This window comes from Camellia sinensis, chromosome 8 (assembly GCF_055761805.1).
Source record: "Camellia sinensis isolate YWXY chromosome 8, ASM5576180v1, whole genome shotgun sequence".
NCBI lineage: Eukaryota > Viridiplantae > Streptophyta > Magnoliopsida > Ericales > Theaceae > Camellia > Camellia sinensis.
Window position 1 is genome coordinate 92,919,906 of NC_138968.1, and position 23,716 is coordinate 92,943,621.

Below are 23,716 nucleotides of genomic sequence, written 5' to 3' on the forward strand. Positions count from 1 at the left end.
TTTTCTTGACCACGCAGCTCTCACAACACATGTTGATGAATGATAAAAAAAAAATAAAAAAATAAAAAAAATTAAAATAAAACATTAACCAATTTCAATACATTGAAATACACAACTCTCACAACACATGTCAGTAAATGATATAAAAAAAAAAACAAAAAAAACAAAACATAAAAAATAAAAAATTAACCAATCTCAATACATTGGTCTCATTTGGTGTAGTTGTTAAAACAACTTATAAATTATAGTTTAACAGATTATAAATTATGACTTTAATCAGAAGTTGTTAATCTATTTGATGTAGCTGTTGGATTATAGATTTAAGTTGCTGAGTAGTGTTTGTTAAATATGCTGTGAAATAACTTTTTCAATTAATTTTTATTTTTTGCTTGTCTACATTTCTCAAAAAAATAATAATAATAATCTACAGTCCATTTGGGTATTTTTTTATTTTTAAAAAAATAAAAAATAAAAAAATCTAAGAGTATAATCATAAATTAACATGTCCACAACAAAAACTGATAATCAGAAGTAAGGGGTAAGTACCTTCTCAGAATCATTTTTTTGAGTTAAAATAAAAATAAATTTAACCAAACAGTCTAAAATAATTTTTTCAAAACTAAAAATCATAAGTTAACTTTGAAAAATTGAAACAAACACCCCCATTAAAACACATAATTCTCACAACAAATGCGTGTCAGTAAATGATAAAAAAAAAAAAAAACAAAATAACAAAAAGTAAAAAATTAATCAATCTCCATACAAGGTGGTGGAAATAAAGAAAAAAGTGTCTAACTTTTTTCTAATTCTAATTCTAATTCAGGCTCCGTTTGAAAAAAAGCTAAAGTAGATTATTTTAATTATTTTAATCATAAAAGGTAAAATAAATTATTTTAGTCATAATACATAAAAAAATTTATTCAATTAATAATTATTACACTTTTTTCTTATTAAAAAAAATTAAAAAATTAAAAAATTAAAAAATTCTTGTCAAATCAAATTTTTTAACCCAACTAAAATAACTTAAAAAAAATCCAAAAAATTGAGCCCCTTCCGAAACCAACCCACAATTGATAAAGGTGAGGGTGAGCCCAAAGGAAACCAGCCGAATAAATTAGCAGAAAGCGCAGTAGGTGTCGAGTTATTAGTAATGGCCAACTCAGTCCGAGTCGCCGCCGTTCAGATGACATCCATGGACAACATCGCCGCCAATTTCGCCACCTGCTCTCGCCTCGTCAAGGTATTCTCTCTCTCTCATCTCTTTCTGTATACATGGATGGATCTGGGTTCAAAATTTGTTGAATATATATATATATATATATATTCATAATAATGGAAGAACTAGCCAACCCCGGTTGGTAGCTCGAATATAGGGGCTCGAATTTGGCTCGAAATTAGGGGAGGAAGAAAGAGGAGGAGGAGGAGGAGGAGGAGAAGGAGGAGGAAGGAGGAGAAGGACTGGAGGGGGCCCAATTATTAGGGCTGGAGGCGGAGGAGGGGGGCGGAGGCACGATCGGGCGGAGCAGACGAGCTGCGACGGCGGACGGAGGCGACGAACGAGCTGCGAGCTGTGACGAGGACGGCGGGCAGAGGCGGCGGAGGCGACGAGCTCCTCGCGACGAGGACGGCCGGCGGAGGCGGCGGAGGCTCCCTCCCTCCTCTTCCCCTCTGTTCTTCTTCTGGTTTCAACGAAGAAGAAGAAGAAAAGGAAGAAAGAAAAAGAAAAAAAAAAAAAAAAAATGGCAAAACGACGTCGTCTTGTCATTCGACCCAAAATTACAAAGAGAAAAAAAAATTATCAATACATGGGAAGTGCAGCCGACACTTACATTCAGTCTTTCATACTTACACCTCAAATCAAATGTCTGTGTAATTTTTATTTTTATTTTTTTCTCTTATCCCACTGCGTGTAGTTGCTCCCAATACAAGTGTTTGCAATTTTTTCCTCTTTATCCCTTCGGATTCGAATTTTGGAGAGCAATTACACATTAAACTTCTTATTTGACTTCTAAAATTCGAATCAGGATCCATCATTATATAAAAATAAAACTGAATATTATGCGAATTGGTTTAATTTTTTAAAAATATTTTTCAATATTTTTTTTATAGTATTTTATTTTATATATATATATATAAGGTTTTTTTTTTCTTTTTTTTTTCCAGCAAATCTAGATTACAACATATTTATGGGAAAAAAATCTCAAATATCTTTTACGAAGACAAAAAAAAAAAAAAAAAAGAGGATAATTCTTGAGTGTACAAGGCATATGGTATGCCATTTTCTTATGTATTTTTGTGACTTAAGTTGCACGCTTTGTCAGAACTTACTACACATTTTTATAAGTTAATTTATGCGAATTTGTGTTAAGTTACACAATTTTGTGAGATGACTTATGTATATTTGTGAAAACTTATGCCAAACTGTGATTTCTCAAATTTTTATGGGTTAACTTACGTAAATTTATTTAACTTATGCGATTTTATAAGGTGACTTATGTATTTTTGTGATAACTTACCTTAAGTTCTAATTTCTCAAATTTTTACGGATTAACTTATGAGAATGTGTTCAAGTTACATAATTTTACAAGACAACTTATACATTTTTGTGAGAATTTATGCAAATTTTCACACTCAAACACTTCCCAAAAAATAAAACGGAAGTGTGCCAGCTTTTCTTCTTTTTTTTTCCTTGAACTTTTTTTTTTTTTTTTTTTTTCAGATTTCTTTACAAATATTTTTTTTGTAGGTGCTTCTAAAGTGCATCTAAAAAAAATTGAGTAAAATAAAAAAACAAAAATACTCAAAAATTGTATTAGATTTTGAAAACCAAACAAGATAATACCTGCTTCTTCTTTTTTTCCTTTTTTTTCCCCCTCTAAACTTTAAAGATGATTAATGTAATTTACTTAGAAGATACATTTAAGTGCAACAAGAGTCTATCCATGTGTTTGTGTGCGCGCGCTTGTGCACAAGCTCTCGACTAAGTGCCCAATTAGTTTGATTCAAGGGAATCTATATTTCATCAATTCTGAATTCTAATGCTTTTGATATATATTTATCAGTGTTTGATGTTATTTTAATACCTTCAAATGAATTTTTAATGCAGTCTGTTTGTTGATTCAGCCATAGTATGATCATTGGCTAAATAAATTGAAGATCTTTTTGGGCATAGAGACATTTTTTTTTGGAACTAATTACACCAATACCCTAAGCTATGCGCGTTGGTCTTCAACTTTCAATTTTTTTCAATTTGGTTGCCAAACTTATAAATGTGAGTTTAAATGACCCCAAATGTCATCCAAAATTAATAACAGAGTTGAAATATTTTTAAAATTTTGCCACATATGTGTTGGCATATTATAATCACCGAAAGTCCTTAGTATTTTATTAGCCGAAAGGCACTAGGGTCTGTAATCATTGTTATGCCCTTAGGGATCATCTTGTAATTGTCTTGTTTGTAAACCCTAATCTTCATCTATAAATAAGGGGTGATATCTCATCATACCCTAAGCTGATTATTCAAGCTTCATGGTATCAAAGCTTAATCTATAGGGTTTCAGCTCACCCTCGTTGGTAGACCTTTTCACCAACAACACTCTAGGGTTCGAAGCTTACCTGGGTGGATCTTCCTCAGCCGTCTTCCTCAGTCGATCTCCTCATCCCCTCAGCTCGTCTTCCTCAGCCGTCTTCCTCGTCGACCTCCTCTGTCGACAGCACCGCAGCTCGGCCGACAGCACCGCAGCTCGTCTTCTTCGTCAGCTCAGTCGATCTCATCCCCTCAGCTCGTCTTCCTCGTCACTCGGCCGACAGCACCGCAGCTCGGCGACCTCCTCCAAGTCACTTCGTCGCTCATCTCCTTCGTCGCCCTCTGATTTCCTCAGCCTCTGATCTTGTGGTATATAAATATATATATATACCTATATATCCTGATATATATATATATATATAAATAGAGCCGGATATATAAATATATATATATAGTTATATATAAAAGACATGTATAAATAAATCAATTTAAAAAAAAAAAAAATAAATAAAAAAAAAAAATAAAAAAAAAAAAATAAATAAAAATAATAATAAAAAAAAAAATAAAAAAAAAATAAATATATATATATATATAAATAAAGAAATAAATAAAATGTAATAAATATATATATATATATATATATTCAAAAAAAAAAAAAAAAAAAAAAAATCATTTCTTAATTTTTGTTATGTCTTTATAGTGGTCATTGTGCCTGTTATCTCACTACCACCTTCCGGGTTTGTGATTTCTACTAGTTTGTTGTGGGTTTGGTAGTATTGTATCCATGACAGATTCCACTAGTGTGTCCTCTTCGTCTCAAACACCAAAGAGTGAGAGTCTCATTTTACCTACTACCATGACTGAGAATCCCAACCCTAGTCTGAAAATCACCACCTCTCTATTTAATGGTCAGAACTACCTAGCATGGTCTCAAAGTTTGACTTTGTTTTTGAAAAGCAGAGGAAAGATGGGGTATGTTGATGGCAGGATACAGGCACCTAGTACCACTGACTCAGGTTATGACCAATGGGAGATTACCAACTCTTTGATTATGAGTTGGCTTATCCATTCGATGGTTCCAGAACTTGGTGAGGGCTACTTGTCTATGGAGACTGCCCAGGACATTTGGGAGGCTGTGGCTGTTACCTATTCCCGCAAAGGAAATTTTTCACAGGCATTTGAGTTGCGTCGCTCTATTGAGAGCACACTTCAGGGGGAGCAGACTGTTCTTCAGTACTTCACTTTCCTCACCAACGGCTGGAAACGCCTTGACCACCTGGAAGACTATAAGCCCGTTTGCCCTACTGATTCTGTCGGGTACAAGAAGTTCATTGCTCGGGAACGGGTCTTTAAATTTTTGGCCGGCCTAAATATGGAGTATGATCCAGTTAGGGGTCGAGTTCTGAGTATGGACACCCTTCCTTCACTCCAGGAGGCATTTGCCTATGTACAAAATGAGGAGAGTCGTCGGTCAGCTATGATGTCCCCTGTCTCTACTGACCGTTCCGCATTACTGTCTACTCCTCGAGATGGCCTCAGCCTGCCTCCTCCGTCTGCTACTAAGGAGTCTGTATTCTGTGATTATTGCAAGAAGCCGCGGCATACTCGTGAGACATGTTGGAAGCTTCATGGGACTCCATCTGGGGGTCGGGGTGATCGGTCAGGTTCTCGAGGCGGTCGGTCAGGCCACTCTCGAGGACGTGGTTCCTATTCCCGGGCTCATCAGTCTAGTACCGTTGATACCCTTGATTCTAATTCTACTTCTGTTACCCAAGCTTCTGATACTGAGCTGGAGGATGCTTTGCGCCAATTGTTGGACCGCCGATCTTCTACTGCTCTCAGTACCGCTTCCTCGTCCTTTGCCCGCTCAGGTAACTTAGCATCTGTTCCTTGTGCTTTCCTGTGTCATACATCTTTGCCTTGGATTATTGATTCTGGTGCCTCAGATCATATGTCTGGCTCCTCTGATCTTTTCTCTGCCTATAAGCCCTCTTCAGGTCAGGACAAAGTTAGGATTGCCGATGGAACTGTTTCTTCCATTTCTGGAAAAGGTTTAGTCCAAGTCACTCCTACCATGCATCTATCTTCTGTTCTCCATGTTCCCAAGTTTTCTGTTAATCTGTTATCCTTAAGTCGTCTTACCCAGGATTTGAATTGTTGTGTGACGTTTTTTCCTGATCATTGTCTTTTTCAGGACCTTGTCACGGGGAGGACGATTGGCAGTGGTAGTGCAGAAAATGGTCTCTACTTCCTAGATCAACCGGACAAACTTGCTTATTCTTCCACCACGTCTTATACTACTCCCACTGATGTATGGTTGTGGCATCGGCGTCTTGGGCATCCCTCATTTCATTTACTTAAGCATTTATTTCCTTCTAGTTTCGCAAATCATCATGTGTCTGACTTTCTTTGTGAGTCTTGTCAACTTGGAAAACAACATAGAGCTTCTTTTGCTCCCAGTTTGAATAAAAGCTTAGTTCCTTTTTCATTAATACATTCTGATGTTTGGGGGCCCTCTCGTGTTCTGTCTGTGAAAGGTCATCGCTGGTTTGTTACATTTATTGATGATTTTTCTCGTGCTACTTGGGTGTATCTCATGAAAGATAAGAGTGAAGTTTTCTCTGTGTTTCGCACTTTTCATAAGATGATTTGTACTCAGTTTGGGGCCACTATCAAAATATTTCGTTCTGATAATGGCGGGGAATACATAGATTCTGGGTTAGAACAATATTTCTCTACTCATGGCATTATCCATCAGACCTCTTGCACCAATACCCCTCAACAAAATGGGGTGGCCGAACGCAAGAATCGGCATCTTCTTGACATGGCTCGGTGCATGTGTTTTTTTATGAACGTGCCTCAACCCTATTGGGGCGACGCTGTTCTCACCGCTGCCCATCTTATTAATCGTCTCCCTACCCAGGTCTTGGACAAAAAGGCTCCGCTTCACGTCCTCCTCGGTTCTCAGTCCTTGTTTTCTATTCCTCCCAAAATATTTGGTTGTGTCTGTTTTGTCCATAATCACTCTCCCTCTCGTGGTAAGTTGGACCCTCGCTCCCTCAAGTGTGTTTTCCTTGGTTATTCTCCTACTCAAAAGGGGTATAAATGTTACCACCCTTCTTCTCGTAAGTGGTTTGTGTCCATGGATGTCACTTTCTTTGAGTCCCAGTCCTATTTCTTGTCCTCTCCCGTGTCACCGTCCTCATTTCCGGGGGAGCCTTGGTGTGAAGTGAGTCCTGTGTCTCCTATGGTAGAAGTGAGTCCTGTGCCTCCTATAGTAGAAGTGAGTCCTGTGCCTCCTATGGTAGAACCAGTTGTTCTTGCACCCCCCTCTTCTACTAGAACTATAGAACCCACTGTCACCAAGAATAAGGATGGGCATGTTTATGTCCGGGACATCGACAGAAAACCAGTTAACTGGATACAAGGGACCGTTTCTGCTACTCCACTGCCATCTCCTGCTTCTGATGAGAGTCTAGGTAACTTTGAATCTCGTGAGTCCATTGATCTTGATGTTCCTATTGCCAAAAGGAAGGGTGTGAGATCTTGTACTCAACATCCTATCTCACAGTTTGTATCATACTCTCATTTGTCATCCTCATATAGAGCGTTTGTGTCCAATATTTCCTCTGTTTGCATTCCTAACCATTTTCAGGATGCTCTTGCTATCTCTGAGTGGAAACTAGCCATGATTGAGGAAATGAAAGCACTTAGGAAGAATGGCACTTGGGAATTGACTGAGTTACCTACGGGCAAACGAGCTGTGGGCTGTAAATGGGTATATACTGTGAAACACAAAGCAGATGGGTCTATTGAGCGTTACAAGGCAAGACTTGTGGCAAAAGGGTTTACTCAGACATATGGCATTGATTATCAGGAGACCTTTGCACCCGTGGCTAAAATGAATTCAGTCAGAGTACTTCTCTCTCTAGCAGCTAATCTAGATTGGCCGCTTTATCAGTTTGATGTCAAGAATGCCTTTCTCCATGGTGACCTCGAAGAAGAAGTATATATGGACATTCCTCCGGGTTTTGAGGATCATCAAACAGAAGGGAAAGTATGCAAACTTCGGAAGTCGTTATATGGTCTCAAACAGTCTCCAAGGGCTTGGTTTGAAAGATTCACTCAGGCTATGTTTAAATATGGTTTCAAACAAAGTCAGGCAGATCACACATTGTTTGTGAAACATTCCTCATGCGGTAAGACTACAGCACTTATTGTTTATGTAGATGACATAGTTCTTACAGGCAATGATAGTGGAGAAATACCTCTGTTGAAAAAATACTTAGCCAAAGAGTTTGAAATCAAAGACTTGGGAAGCTTGAAGTATTTTCTGGGAATTGAAGTTGCTCGCTCTAAGGATGGGATATTTATCTCACAGAGAAAATATGTGCTTGACCTGTTGAAGGAAACTGGGATGCTTGGCTGCAAGGCATGTGCCACCCCACTGGAACCCAATCAAAAATTGGGAGATGATGAAGGAGGAGAAGTTGTGGATAAGGGGAGCTATCAACGATTAGCTCATTTACCTATCTCACTCCCGTCCTGATATTGCTGTTGCTGTCAGTATAGTTAGTCAGTTTATGCATGCTCCTCGTCAGATTCACTTTGAGGCTGTCATGAGAATCTTGAAGTATTTAAAGTCTGCTCCTGGTAAGGGTCTGTATTTTTCAAAGTATGATCATCTTCGTGTAGAAGCCTATACAGATGCTGACTGGGCTGGGTCAGTAACTGATAGGAGATCAACTTCAGGGTATTGCACATTTGTCGGCGGCAACCTAGTTACTTGGAGGAGTAAGAAACAAAATGTGGTTGCCAGGTCAAGTGCAGAAGCTGAGTTTAGAGCTATGGCACAAGGTGTGTGTGAACTTTTATGGATCAAATTATTGTTGAGTGATCTCGGTATTGCTCAGACGGACTCCATGCGGTTATATTGTGATAATAAGGCCGCCATCAACATTGCTCACAATCCAGTTCAACATGACAGGACGAAACATGTTGAGATTGATCGCCACTTCATTAAGGAGAAACTCACTAGTGGTACCATTTGTACTCCTTTTGTTCAGTCTGGTGACCAACTTGCTGACATTCTCACCAAGGGACTTGGGAATAAACCGTTTCATGACATATTAGGCAAGCTGGGCATGAGAGATATCTTCGCACCAGCTTGAGGGGGAGTGTTGGCATATTATAATCACCGAAAGTCCTTAGTATTTTATTAGCCGAAAGGCACTAGGGTCTGTAATCATTGTTATGCCCTTAGGGATCATCTTGTAATTGTCTTGTTTGTAAATCCTAATCTTCATCTATAAATAAGGGGTGATATCTCATCATACCCTAAGCTGATTATTCAAGCTTTTTTGAAATGCATGTGCGCTGGAGGGAAGAAAACAAAGTACATACTTGGGGTATTTTTGAAAGTGCAATTGCATTGATGGAGGAAAACAAAACACATTTATTTAGGACCATTAGCGCAGTTCTAAAAATATCTGCGGCTAAGGATCATTTAAACTCACATTTTGTGGTTTGAGACTAAGGGGTTGGCCTAATAGATGAGACGTGCTCATACCAAATGTGATGCCTGAGTTTGAGTCTTACCATGAAACTATGCAGCTTCACCTTCCTTATTTCCGTCCTATCTAAACTAAACCAAACAGTCTTGTGCTCTAATCAAATGGTGTAGGCTATATGAATCATTTTTCTTCACTATTGCCCTCTGATATCCATTGTTAAAAAAAAAAAAAAAAAAAAAATGAAAAAAGAAAAAAAGTGTCACATTTTATCATTTTGGGATCAAACTGACAATTAAAATATTGGAGATCAAAATGTGTAACAAATGCATAATTTGAGACCACAAGTGTAATTAGTCCTTTTTTATTTTATTTTATTTTTTAAAATAAAAGTACTTTTGTGCATATATAGAAGATTTGAAAGGCATAGGCATTGTCGTGTTTTTTTTGGCTGATAGTATTTTGTAGATTTTTAGTTGTATATTGTGTATATGCATAAGAGGTTCTGTTACATTTGTTCTTTTTCCCCTTCGTGCACTGTGTGTACACGGTTGCAGTCCTTTTGGTACTTTCATTAGTAGAATTACTTAACAAATAAAAACTTTTGTGCACATAAAAATTACTTGATCTTAAATGTTGAAATTTTATTTGAAAAGGAAGCAGCTGCTGCTGGGGCAAAGATGGTCTGTTTTCCTGAAAGCTTCTCCTATGTGGGTTTCAATGATGTGAACACTGTTAAGATTGGAGAACCTCTTGATGGACCAATTATGAAAGGGTATTGCTCTCTTGCAAGGTGAGACTCTGTTTGATTTACTTCCCCTGTGCTCTCTCCTCTTTCAATTTATTGCGTCTACATGTAAAAATACCTTGGGTTACAAATTGATTGTGCTGAGAGCAAAGTATTAACAATCACATGGTTTATTTGTAGCTCTGTCAAATTTATAAGTTAATTTAAGATTTCGGATTTGGCATTTTTGTTAAATATTGTCATTTGCAGCGACATATTGAGTTTCCTTTGCATTTCAAGACTTCTTTGGTAAGATACCACACTAATTTCTGTGAATTGCAGGGAGTCAAAACTTTGGTTGTCACTAGGAGGATTCCAAGAAAGAGGATCTGATGATGAGCACCTGCGTAACACCCATGTTTTAATCGATGATGTTGGCAATATTAGGAGCACTTATTCAAAAATACACATGTAAGATGTTTGATCTTGGCATTTCCATTGGGTCCCATCTTTTCCATTCTAGTGTAAATAAAAGCACAACATTCTCACACGCTTTTGGTGATAAAATAATATTCTATAGAGCTTTGTAATATATTAATGACATGATAGTACTTCAAGAAATTATGATTATTTTTTAAAATTTATTTTAAAGGTTTGATGTGGATATTCCTGGAGGTGCAGTATACAAGGAGAGCGGCTTTACAGAACCAGGTATGTATTACTCTACTTACATAGAAAAGAATGTAAAAGAATGGCTTAGTCTTGAATGAGGACTAGCCTATGTATATATACTTGAGGAAGTATTACAAAATAGGAAATAAAATCATGATTACATAATTGTTACCTAATATCCCGTGATTACAATCACAATGATCTTTATTCTAATTCTAATTCCAACACTTCCCTCAAACTGATTCAAAGATATTCCATAAACCAGCTTGACAATAGATGACAGCAACAAGGTTGGACCAATAGACTTTGTGAACATATCTTCTACCTGCTCGGACGAAGAGACAAATGATGGACTTACAACACTGGTCCGAACATTTTCCCTAATAAAGTGAATGTCCACCCGTATGTGCTTAGTCCTCTCATGAAGAACTAAATTTCAAGCTGACATAATAACAGTTTTATTATTGCAAAATAGAAGAGAAGGGGCATCTTCCTTAAAATCCAACTCAAACAAGAATAGATTGAATCCATAATATCTCACAAGTACCTTGAGCCATGGCTCTATACTCAGCTTCAGTAGAGGATCATGAGACAACAGCCTGTTTTTTACTTTTCCATAATATAAGATGATTACCATAGAAAGTATATAAATCAGAAGTAGAAAGCCTGTTAGTTCTAGACTCAACATAGTCTGCATCAGTGAAATAAGAAAACCCTAATTGAAGACCAACAAAGAAGAATAATCCTAAACCAGGAGACATCTTCAGACCCCGCAATATGTGATATACTAAAATCAAGATGCTCTGTATGAGGTGCATGCATAAATTGCCTCACAACACTAATCGTAAATGTCAAGTCTGGTCTAGTGTTGGTCAAGTAGACAAGGTGACTTACCAAACGCTGATATATGTCAGGTCAATCAATAACTCTCCAGATTCAGCTGTAAGCTTAAGATTGGGATCCATGGAGGTGGAAGTAGGTTTGCTAGCTAACATACCAGTATCTTGAAGCAGATCCAAGGTGTACTTCCTTCGGGACAAAGAAATCCCCCAGTGAGAACGAGCAACCTCAATACTCAAAAAATACTTGAGACGGCCCAAATCTTTGATATCAAATGCCTCACTAAGATCTTGCTTCACTTGAGCTCACTAGAAATGTATGAAGTGAGCTCACGGTATTACTTCAAAAAAATGTATGAAGCGGGTTCAAGTAAGCTCACCAGAAATGGTGATTCTCGCTGGAAAGTATGGAACTTGCTGGAGAAGATGAAAACCCTTGTAGATGGAAAGGAGAAGCTAGACATTTGGTGATGGAAGGACTAGATTCGTGGAGAGATGTAGAGAAGTGGTGGAAGGGTGAAAGATAAAAGCAAGCTAGTTAGAGAGAGAGAATAGGAAGACATCCCCAATCCTCATTTCTAACTCCAATCACCCTCACTTTTCCAGGACTCCAAAGCTCCCATGAGTGGGTCTCCATTGGAGATAGGAAATGATTCTTAAATGAAGCCTTATGGATGGTGAGTATTTATATACCCCCAAGATTAGCTTTAAGGTTCAAGCAATCGATTGTGGTGATTCCATGTGTCCAAGGGGCCGCATGGGGAAAAGATGCTCTCTAACTACTAGGTTGAGCTAATTGCAAGCCTCGAGGACTTTATGCCTTCTCAGATAACCCCCAAGGAGAGTGGATAGTTCGAGGACATTATGAATTACCCCGACGATCCTTTGTCTTTAGCCACTAGTTCAACAATTCCCAACATCCCAAGATAAGGTTAGGGGTAGTTCCGAAGAACGTCTTGCCGCATTTGGCTAGTCCCGGAAGATCCCCCAAGTCTTACCACCTATACTTTGGGTATAGGCGGGTTATTTTAATGAGGAACGGATATCTTCGAGTTCCATATCTTCAAGAGAGGGTCACTAACTCCGGCCGCGGCTTATGATTTTGCATGTCACCCTCGGAATGGCTCCAAGCCCTCAAATTGCTTTGGGATCCACTTTATGGAGCGACTTCTAGTTTCCTAGAATTTTACGAAGCCAAGTGCACTGATATTCAGGTTCATTGAATCTTTTAGGTTCCAACCACATGGGTTTTCGGGTTTATTGAACCTTTCGAGTCCTAAACACGTAATCCCCCTGGATCGGGGTTCAATTGTTTCTCCTTTTATGATTTTCTTGTCTTTTAAGAAATATACGATTTATCCGAAAATTTTGGGTCTTGACTTCTTTGGGCTTATCCCGCCTTTGTAATTTGGGCAAGAAGTTTGAATTTTGTATCTCCAAATTTTCCCCTCTTACAATCTCCAAAGAGAATAATATCTTCAACATACACAAGCAGAACAATGAACTGGCCAATGGATTATCATCGAATGAAGCAAGTGTGATCAGAATGACATTGGACTAAACCAATAGATAGAATGATAGTCTTAAAGCGGCTAAACTAGGCTCGAGGTGACTTATATAAAGATTTACAAAGCTTACACACCTTCCCAGTATACTCTCCCTCAGCTTGGAAACTAGGTGGAGGATCCATGTAAATAGACTCAAGGAAGTCCACATGGAGAAAAGTATTTTTGACATCAAGTTGATGAAGAGGCCAAGAGTGCGCAATAGCAAGAGTGATACGAAAATGGACAAAATTAAGCTTAGCAACAGGTGCAAAGGTAAGCTTAAATTTTTTGCCAAGCACCTATGTAAAGCCTTTTGGAAATGAGGAAGGCTTTGTAACGATCCACAGAGCCATCCGCAAGATACTTAACAGTGAACACCCATTTGTATCCAACAAACTTCTCCCCGAGGATAAAGAGACAAGCTCCTAGGTGTGACTTAGTTCTAAAGTTTCCATATCAATCTATATAATAAGAACCTACTTGGGATTCTAAAGGGCCTTTTACACAAAACAAGGGACAAAAGTCTAATTCAAGCTTGCCAAGGAATGAGTGATAAGGAGATAAAACATTGTCATAAGAGAGATAGGATGATTAGTACTAAGACAACCATAACGAGAGGGCGGAAGGCGTACACAAGAGGAATAATGAGGAGGTGGAGAAGCCATAACTAGAGAAGAATTACCTGACCCAAATGTCAGAGAGGATTATGAGGGTGGCAGAGGACACGGACAATGAGAATAGACCTGTAATGGAGGAGGATGAGGTTGTTCGGAAAATAAGGATTGTTGTGTGCCAATAAGACTTGGGAACACCTATACCACAAAGGAGACACCTAACAACAGACATAATGTGATGATTTTTCCATTCGGCAAGGTCATTTTGTTCAGGAGTGCAAGGGCAAGTGAGCTACTGAAGAATACCAGTCTGATTAAGATGAGAACGAAAGGGATCCGAGGTGAACTCCCCATCGTTATTAGACCAAATATTACGAGTGATGGTGCGGAATTGGGTTTTAACCATTTGAAGGAATTGAATGAATATGGGAAGCACATCAAATTTATGTTTAATGAGATAAAATCAAGTACATCTAATGTGATCATCGATAAAAGTTACATAATACCTATTTACAGAAAAAAAACAGTGGCAGGGGAAACATCTAATGTGATCATCAATAAGATCAAACACATACGGGCACGGGACATGTGAGAGATCTAACTAGTACAAGTATGTTTGGACAATTCGCAAACCATATAGTGAAATTTATAAGCCTCACAAACTTTATTAATAGATGGAAAAAGTAAACATTAGTATTGAAAGTTTGCATGACCCAAACGGGCATGCCATAGAGCTAAAGTTTGAAAAGAAAAAACATAAGACAAAGACTTTGGCAACACAAAAGCTTGAAGAGTAGAAAGGGTAGCTAGGGTGGGTGTATCTAGTGGATTTCCAAAGTAGTATAAACCTTCACGCTCATGTCCCTTGCAAAAAATTCTCTTCAAACTCAAGTCCTGTAACAAGTAAGAAGTAGGTAAGAAAATGACGGCATAATGAGGGGCCTTAGCAAACTGACTGACAAATAAGAGATTATAAGAAAAATTAGGAACATGAAGAATAGAGGAAAGAGCTTAGTTGTATGAAGCGGGAGCGGGAGCGGGAGCGGGAGCGGGAGAGCGGGAGACATTCTAAGAATCGTTGGTAGGGAGCGTTTGTATATATATATATATTAAATAATATAATATATAAAAATATATTGTAAGATTATATATATATTTTTTCTAATGATAATGAAAATATATGTTATAAATTTTTAAGAGAAAAAGTACTATAAAAAATCATATGTTAAAATATTATAATTACATACTTTTATTAGATTTTTTTTCATTTATTATAAAATATTTATACTATTTTTTTTATCTATTTATTTTAAAATGTTTTTGTTAAAAATTATTTTTTTATTTTTTATTTTCTTACAAAAATAAAATAAACGAAGAGAGAGGGAGAGGAGAAGAAGAAGAAGAAGAATCCCAAGCCCAACTATCATGTTTATGATGCAAATCATCTAATAACCCAAACACTAAATTAAACAACTCACAAGCCCAAACTGTATGGGCCTAAAAAAAATCCCCAAGCCCAATAAAAATTCCCAAGCCAACCTCTCATGTTTATAATTCCCAACCCTAGCAGCTACTGCTTCTTTTCCTTCGCAGCCTGGTCTCTCTCTCTCTCTCTCTCTCTCTCTCTCTCTCTATGTCGCCATCAGTCTCATGTAGTTAGATTCGCGATTCTATCTCGATAGAGACGCAATTCTATCACGAATCTTGCTATGAATCGCTGAATCGCGATTCTACACGAGAATTGTCTCTCCTTCCGATGATTCCTGCTACTAAGGGAAAGAGTAGGAGATAAGGTAATAACACCCCGACTATGGACCGAGGAGGTAGAACTATTGGTAACATACACAGTTTGAGCAGTAGTATGGACACGAGAACAAATATATATGATCATCAGCACCAAAATCCAGAACCCAAGTAAGACATACAGAGCAAACATGGAAAGTAGTAGGTGTACCTATGGCCAGTGTGGTAGTCAAAGAGGAAGCCAGGAGTGCGGGATGTGAGAGAACCAAGTTGTTCCTGGAGTTTACCAATCTTAGACTGAAGAAGATGCAAATCAGGAGTACTCAAGCTTGGTACTATCTCAACAATGGTAGCTTTGCGGGAAGAACCAGACGGCCGATTTGGAGCAAAACATATTTCAACTCAAGATGAAATTTGAAACAAGCAGCCTTAGCACGTCTAAGTTCGCCTCAATGATGACAAACAACTTTCCTAGTAGAAGAACTGGAACCAGAACTTGCAGCAAGAGCCATCTGATCAGAGAGAGCCAGAGGCTTAGGAGCAGGAGAAGAGACATGCTGGACCGACGCTGATGCTCCTTATTGTCAATAATGGGAAAGGTCTCATATAGAGAAGGCATAAGATTTAAATTTGAAGGGACCCAAATTCATATGTCGAACCCATCAAGAACTAGTAGGTATGCTAGCAAGCAAGAAGTTTGGTCATGACAAAAGTAGCCTCAACTGGAAAGTCGCTTAAGGGCTCATATTGAGCCAACTCCTCCCAACGGGCCTATAAATATCCAAAAATTCAGCCATTGAAAGGCCTAAAGCAGACTGGTAAGCATGAGAGATGTTCTCGTAGAGCTCAAAAATACAGGCATCATTGTGGGCATGAGCATGCATCTGAGTTAAGGCACTCCACAAACATGAAAGAGTGTCGGAATACATAAACATATATGCATAGTTGTCAAATTGGGATTCGTATCGTGAATCAAAATGCCTCGTACCGAATCGCGAATCGAATCGAATTGTAAATCGTAAAGATGCGTTCAATTTTTCTAAATTACTTAAAAAACATATATCTACATGTATAGATATTAAATATATCTTATGAATATAAAATATTTAAACTTAAATCTATGAAAATGTTATTTTGAATGATAATCATGTAGTTTAATACGTAAGAAGTTAACAAAGGTTCTTATGTAAGATCATCATCTTACCTTTTTTTCTTCTTTAGATATTTCTTATTAACCATTCTTAATAAAAATAATAACCAAATAGTCAAACTATTAATTTTCAAAGTAACAATAATTAACAATGATATTGATATTTGGAAAGTAAGCATATATACTTTTCTAAGTAACAATGAGCAAATAATAAGAAAGATTAGAGTCTTTTATTTTAAAACCTAAACTATTTTAAAAGGTATAATTGACCTCACACATGTAATATTCAATTTAATAAAATAACAGTAGATAATTCATAGTGTAAATTTAATCTTTAAACATCTTTAGAAGATGCATTATGATTTTTTAAAGGGAAAAAAAATGAGAAGAAAGGTTAAAAATATGTTGGGTCTGACTAAATCTTATTGGATTCTATTAAAAACTCCATGATCACTAAAATAACAATAAATCATATATATATGTTGGTCATTTTGGTATTAAATGCTATTAGAAGTTGTATTATGTCATTTTCACTAAAAAGATGGAGTAAAAAAAAATTTAAAATATGTCATCGGACACAGTAATTTCAAAAATTGCACAAATCGTAAAAAGTGAATTGAATCGTGAATCGTGCGATTCACTAGAGATTTACTTTCAAAATAGATTCACCTATAGATTTGTATCGATTTTGCAAAAATTACGAATCAAATCCTGAATCAAATTGCGAATCGTAAGATTTTGATAACATAACATATATGATAGATGCAGTCCTCCATGGATATACCACCCAACCCAAAATAAAAATAGTACAGCTATCGATATCCCATTAGATGCGCTTGGGATCCATATTAGCAGACGTACTAAGAAGCCAATGAGCCTTTCCATTGCTCCCTAAATAGAGTTTAAGGGAACGGCTCCATGCAACAAAGTTTTTTCCCATTCAACAAGACACGAGTAATACGGTGAGCGGGTGCAGGAGGCAGTCAGACATGATGGGCAAGCAGTGGTGGTGCTCAACTAGGGAGGTTGCCAACACATAGAGAAGAAAAAGATAGATACGGTTTTGGTTCTGATACCAAGAAGAATGTAAAAAAAATGGCTCAATCTTGAATGTGGACTAGCCTGTATATAAATATACTGGAGAAAGAATTACAAAATAGGAAATAAAATCATGATTACATAATAGTTTCCTAATATCCCGTGATTGCCAATCACCAGGATCTTTATTCTAATTCTAATTCCAACACATAGCTTATATGCCATACTGGTAAAATGAGTTTTTTATTTTTATTGCCCCTTTTGAATTCATCCTTTTTTTGAGAACATGATGGAAAATGAAAATCATTTTCATTTGGTTTGAATAACTTATTTTTTGGTTTGCTTGCAAATGTCTTGGAAAACATGAAGGAAACTAAAAGCAATTTTTTCCTACCAATAACATAATAAGGCATTAAATACTGGGAGAAAAATGTTCTGTTGCTTTGGTTTTCTAAGATGTCTACTGATTGGAAGTAAGGAACCAGTCAAATGAGCATGTGTTGATTTCCAAGAACTGGCTTTTTATTAATTTCTTGTGTTTAATTATTGTTTCTCTAGGTAACATTCTTACCTCACCTCAACATGAATGATTAGCATAATTTATGTCTAGCACTTGAGCTGTTTAAAGAGTTTTAAATTTTCTAGGGAAGGATATTGTTGCAGCAGACAGCCCGTTAGGACGTGTGGGCCTGACAGTTTGCTATGATATGAGATTCCCAGGGCTTTATGAGCAGCTAAGGTTCAATCATGAAGCACAGGTACAAGCGTAAGAAGCTTCCTCATCCTTATAGAGTATGGAGTTCTTTTTTGCCTAACAGTTGCAGATTGTAATCCTATCTGCAGGTATTGTTGATTCCTGCAGCTTTCACCAAAGTAACTGGTCAGGCTCACTGGGAAATTCTTCTACGTGCTCGTGCCATAGAAACTCAATGCTATGTACGAAGTTCAAATAACCTCCTGTGGCTGTTATCGTCATTATTGTGATTTGATTAGTATTATGAACATCTATGTTATATGGACTCGTCAAAATGTACCCGTGTTGGACATGTGTCTTGGGTAAGGACAGGGAATAGTTATTTGACATGAGTAAATACCATTTTACAGTAAAAATGAAAGAAATATTTTTAAAAATGAAGTCTAGATGTGCCCCAGGCATCCTGATGTCCTTGGATATGAGAATTAGATGAATCTCACATATAGACACATACTTGCAGCTGACGACCTGTACATGAGTCCATCTACCATAGAAAGTGAATAATGTTTAAAAGAGAGTACATTGTGGCTGCTGTTTTAATCTCTTTGTCGCCTTACTTTTTATCTTGTGGTCACTGTTTTCATCTCTTTGTATTTATTTATGTATGCCATTGACCCAAAGTTTTAGGGATCTTCAATTCTACTCCACTCTCCCGAGATCTTGGCTAGTTTTTCTTGTGTGCTTTCTTACCTATATTTATTGAGAAATGACAATGTTAAATGCATAATCAGGTCATAGCTGCTGCACAAGCTGGAAAACATAATGAAAACAGAGAAAGCTATGGTGACACATTAATAATTGATCCGTGGGGGACTATAGTTGGTCGGCTATCTGGTGAGAACTATTTTCCTTTGCAGTTTTTGGTGCTTCATTTATGATTCCTTGTCTCTTTTTAGAAATTTGTGGAGCTGGTTGGTTGGTAGGGTGGTTGAGGTGAGCCTTCTAGGAAGCTGGTGGGCACTAAGTTGGCACAAATCACCAGAGGAGGAGGAGGTGCGCGTTGAGGTAGTCTGATGAAAAGAGAGGTTTAAATTAAGCTTCCAAGCTTGCTGGGGGAAAAGGTGATGAGTTGTGTTATATGTGTTCATGCATAGACAGGGATGAACCCAACGGGTAGCTATCAGGGGCGACAGCCGCCCTTAAGTTCTGAAAGAACCTCTTAAATATAGTTGTATTAGTTATGAATATTTGAAAATTATATAGGTTCTCCCACCTCAGATATTTTTGAGAAAATTAATGCCCGCCCCCAAGATATTCTCATAGTCCAAAACCCATGGTTACCGATGTGGAAAAAGATATTTGAGAGAACTCTCTCTCTCTCTCTCTCTCTCTTATTCTTCTTCTTTGTTCCGATTCTCCCTCTTGTCTTCTTGCTCTTTTGTTTTGATCTCTGTTATCAGAATCTTACGATTCACGATTCGATTCACGATTCGATACGCAATTATTGCAAAATCGATACGAATCTATGAGTGAATCTATTTTGGAAGTGAATCTCTAGTGAATCACACGATTCACAAACGATTCACGATTCGATTCATTTTTTACGATTCATGTAATTTTTGAAATTATTGTGTTCGACATATTTTCGACTCATTTTTTCCATCTTTTTAGTGAAAATGACATAATACAACTTCTAATAGTATTTAATACCAAAATAACTAACATATATATATGATTTGTTATTATTTTAGTGATCATGGAGTTTTTTATAGGATCCAATCAGATTCAGTCAGGCCTAACATATTTTTAACCTTTCTTCTCATTTTTGTCCCCTTCAAAAAATTGTAATATATCTTCTAAAGATGTTTAAGATTAGAGTTACACTATGAATTATCTATTACTATTTTATTAAATTGAATACTACATGTGTGAGGTCAGTTATACCTGTTAAAATATTTTAGGCTTTAAAATAAAATATCCTAAATAATTCTTACTTATTATTTGCTCACTCTTACTTAGAAAAGTATATATGCTTATTGTCCAAATATCAATATCGTTGTTAACTATTGTTACTTTAGAAATTAATAGTTTCTATTTGGTTATTACCTTTATTAAGAATGGTTGATAAAAAAATCTAAAAAAAAAAAAAGGTAAGATGGTGATTTTACATAGGAACTTTTGTTAACTTCTTACCTATTAAATTACATGATTATCATTCAAAACAACATTTTTGTTGATTTAAGTCTAAATATTTTATATTCATAAGATATATTTAACATCTAAATGTGTAGATATATGTTTTTAAGTGATTTAAAAAAAGTGACCAAATCTTTACGATTCACGATTCGATTCGATTCGATTCGATTCGCGATTCGGTACGATACCATTTCGATTCACGATACGAATCCCGATTTGACAACTATGGTTTTGATTCATCATTTGTTTTCTGGTTTTCTCTTCAACTCGATCTCCATTTTCGATTTATTTTTCCTCTTCTCCATATCTTTTTCAAAATTTCTTCTTTTGCTTTAGTTCTTCCTTTTCTTCTTTTAGTTCTCTCTCTCTCTCTCTCTCTCTCTCTCTCTCTCTCTCTCTTATTATTTTTTTTTTTTTAATTCTTCTTCTTCTTTATCAATCCTTCAAGAATTGGAGATATTTGCAAGAGTTGAACAATCGGTTTAAGGAGGATGTGATAGAGTTACTTGTTCTTAGCTCTACTTGAGTTGAACAATCGGTTTAAGGAGGATGTGATAGAGTTACTTGTTCTTAGCTCTGCTTGAGATTCTATTGGGATGGTTATGTCTTTCAAAATTGAAGATATTAAATTTTGTCCCAATGATTGCATAGGGAAAGAAAACTACATTTGAAATTCCAACTGCAAAATTATGAGATTGATATCCTTAAAAATTTTGAGTTTCAAAAGTTATATATATATATATTTTTAATTTTTTTATCCTTCATAATGCAATGTTTTTTACATTGTTTTGATGACATATTATATAACTAAGGGGATAAATTACATAAATTACACTTTGCTCCCTTCATGTTTGACCACTTTCTCACTTTGGCCTTTAAAATTTATTTTTTTCCACTTTTACCCTTCATGTTCAAGTTTTTTCTAGTTTACTCCTAAAGCTAATTTTTGTTCAAAACTACACAGAAAATGCCATGATAACTGCCACATAATATAAAAAATATATTATTATATTGAGATTTAAGTTTGTGTCAGAGGTGTGAGTTATATATAACAAAATATTTTTATGCCATGTGATTGTCAATGTGTCATTTTCTATCTAATTTTTAACAGAAATTAGTTTTAGAAGTAAATTAGAAAAAACTTGAAACATGAGAGTCAAAGTGAGAAAAAACAAACTTTAAGGGCCAAAGTTAAAAATTGGCCAAACATAAAGGGGGCAAAGTGTAATTTACCCTAACTACGGTATCTAAAGGAAACATCAACTTTCAATACAGGTTATAATCTTGACATACTTCCTTCCGAGTTTTCCTTCATGACACCATGCTCCTGACTAGAATTTGGATTTGCCTTAGAAAAGCCCCTTCGAAGTACGAACTGTAGCTGCCCCTGTTATGTTTGTCAAATTCAGATTTTCGGACCAAAAACTATTGGCGTTTACTTTTTATCTTTAACATGAGCTAGTTCCCAAGTTGAGGAAGAGGTAATACTAAGAAATTTACAGGTAGTTCCGCATAGTCACAACCTATTCTTTCTTAAACTACAAGTCTACAACTTTCAAACTTTTGTGACTAAAAAATTATGGTGATGGATCAAACTATATTCTATTTAGACTAGTTCTCAATTGTTTTGTAGACTACAAGAATATATACATTGTGAGCAACCAAATAATTATAGTAGACCATTGATCTGAATCAATAGTTTAGGTGATGTTTATCTTAAGGGAGGGGATGATCTTGACTAGAACTAGAATCATTTAATGATGAGTTAAAAACATCACCACAGTTAATTCTGAAAGTGAAGATGGTTTGCTCTCGCTCTTGCATAGAAGTTGGTATTTTTCTACCTGTTAGTCTTTTTTTCGTTTTTTTTTTTAAACGTTTATGATTAAATGTGAAGTCAGTTTTTTTGTATAGAACGTCATTTGTCACACTCATGGTAAGTGTAAGAACAACTTTAGCAAATCTATTGCTCGCATTCATGCTTTAGTTTGTTGTTTCAGATCGACTGTCAACAGGCATTACCGTGGCAGATATTGATTTTTCATTGATTGATTCAGTTAGAGCAAAGATGCCAATTGCCAAGGTAAATTCTGTAAAACTGTTTTCCTGAACACAAATGGACAAAATTTTAACAGAAGTTCATATTTTGCATGTTTATCTCTTAAACTACGGAATACTGTTTCATAACTCAGATCTATACATAGATACAATCCCATTCATAGAATTGTGGAGATAGAGCTAAGACTTCATAGATGTTTCTTATCTCATCTCATCTCATCTCTCAATCTTATTGTAATCTATTTGAGATTTGTTTTCAAAAAAATTACTGTAGCCATGATTACTTTAGCTTTTCTGTTTCTGATATACATTTTCTTTTTCAGCAACGCAAGCCTTTTGAGTTCCAGAAGTGAACTTCGTCATAAATTTAGAAGGTCAAAACCGGTTTAACTGTCTCAGTTGCATGAAAAAAACTCCATTTCTTTCTATGGTAATTGTGGTGAGCCACAATTGTTGACTCGTGCATATGTTTGTATGATCCTGTTGCTTTCATTGTTGTTGTATGATACTGTTTGTGAAGTTTAGTTGTTCTTGCTAATAATTATTGCAATGTTGTTAGGATTGAAATGTATCGGTTCTCATGCTCTCTACCCCTTACTCGCAACTATTTTATTTTATTTTATTTTCTTGGCTGAAAGCATGTGGCGATGACATATTACTTCTTGTGCCGCAACAATGGTTCCAAAATCCTAAACCAGAGGAATCCAAAGTAATATGTAATACTATATATACATTTTTTCCTTTTTGTTTAGACTGGTACAAAGTTGAATTTGGAAGTTGTCTTTGGCATTGTTACTGGCATATATGCATGTTTTGGGATAATTGGTGATGTCCCACCATCTGAACTTATGCTAGGGTTAATGTTCGACTATGTTACTGTTATGGGTTAATTATCCAAAAGACCTATTCCTAAGGTTAGTGTTCTATTAAGTCCTATTTCATTATTTTTAATCAATAAGGTAAGATGTTCAAAATATTTATGTTTATATGACTGTTTTACTCTTATAAAAAAGTAAAAAGAATTGAAAAATGTCAATTAATAAAAAAAATTATTAAGGGTTCTAAGTGTATTACATGACGATATATGTTATCCATCAATCGTCAAGCATTATATTTTACATCCCAATATAAAATTGTGAGCTTTCACCCTCTTTTTCCAATTACAAATGTCTTAATAATCACATGACCATGCTTCAAAAGCATTAAATAATTTCTTCTGGTTCAAGTGGGCACTGTTGATGTGAATTTGCTTTTCTTTTGTTCTTTCAAAACTTTATTATATACATTTATTTTTAATAAAAAAAAATATTTTTGGAATCTATACAATGAAATCTATCAAACAAAATCAATATTGAATTTAAAATTTTATAAAAGTAAAATATTATTTTTTTAGCTATACAAA

At 36.0% G+C, this 23,716-nt stretch overlaps 1 protein-coding gene across 1 annotated transcript; it reads left to right on the forward strand.

The window, feature by feature from the left end:
- The first annotated feature begins 763 nt into the window (after positions 1-763).
- On the forward strand, positions 764-22,881 carry LOC114262186 (deaminated glutathione amidase, chloroplastic/cytosolic). The gene is made up of 9 exons (XM_028202540.2): positions 764-1,240; positions 9,693-9,829; positions 10,106-10,234; positions 10,416-10,474; positions 18,012-18,124; positions 18,210-18,302; positions 18,852-18,954; positions 22,257-22,339; positions 22,638-22,881. The coding sequence occupies exons 1-9, from the start codon at positions 1,151-1,153 to the stop codon at positions 22,665-22,667; spliced, it is 837 nt and encodes a 278-aa protein (XP_028058341.1). The 5' UTR covers positions 764-1,150; the 3' UTR covers positions 22,668-22,881.
- Positions 22,882-23,716: the final 835 nt, after the last annotated feature.

Coding starts and splice junctions, on each gene's coding strand:
- LOC114262186 (XM_028202540.2), top strand. CDS start 1,151: ATGGCCAACTCAGTCCGAGTCGCCGCCGTTCAGATGACATCCATGGAC. Junction 1,241..9,692: donor CCTGCTCTCGCCTCGTCAAG/GTATTCTCTCTC, acceptor TTATTTGAAAAG/GAAGCAGCTGCTGCTGGGGC. Junction 9,830..10,105: donor GGGTATTGCTCTCTTGCAAG/GTGAGACTCTGT, acceptor TGTGAATTGCAG/GGAGTCAAAACTTTGGTTGT.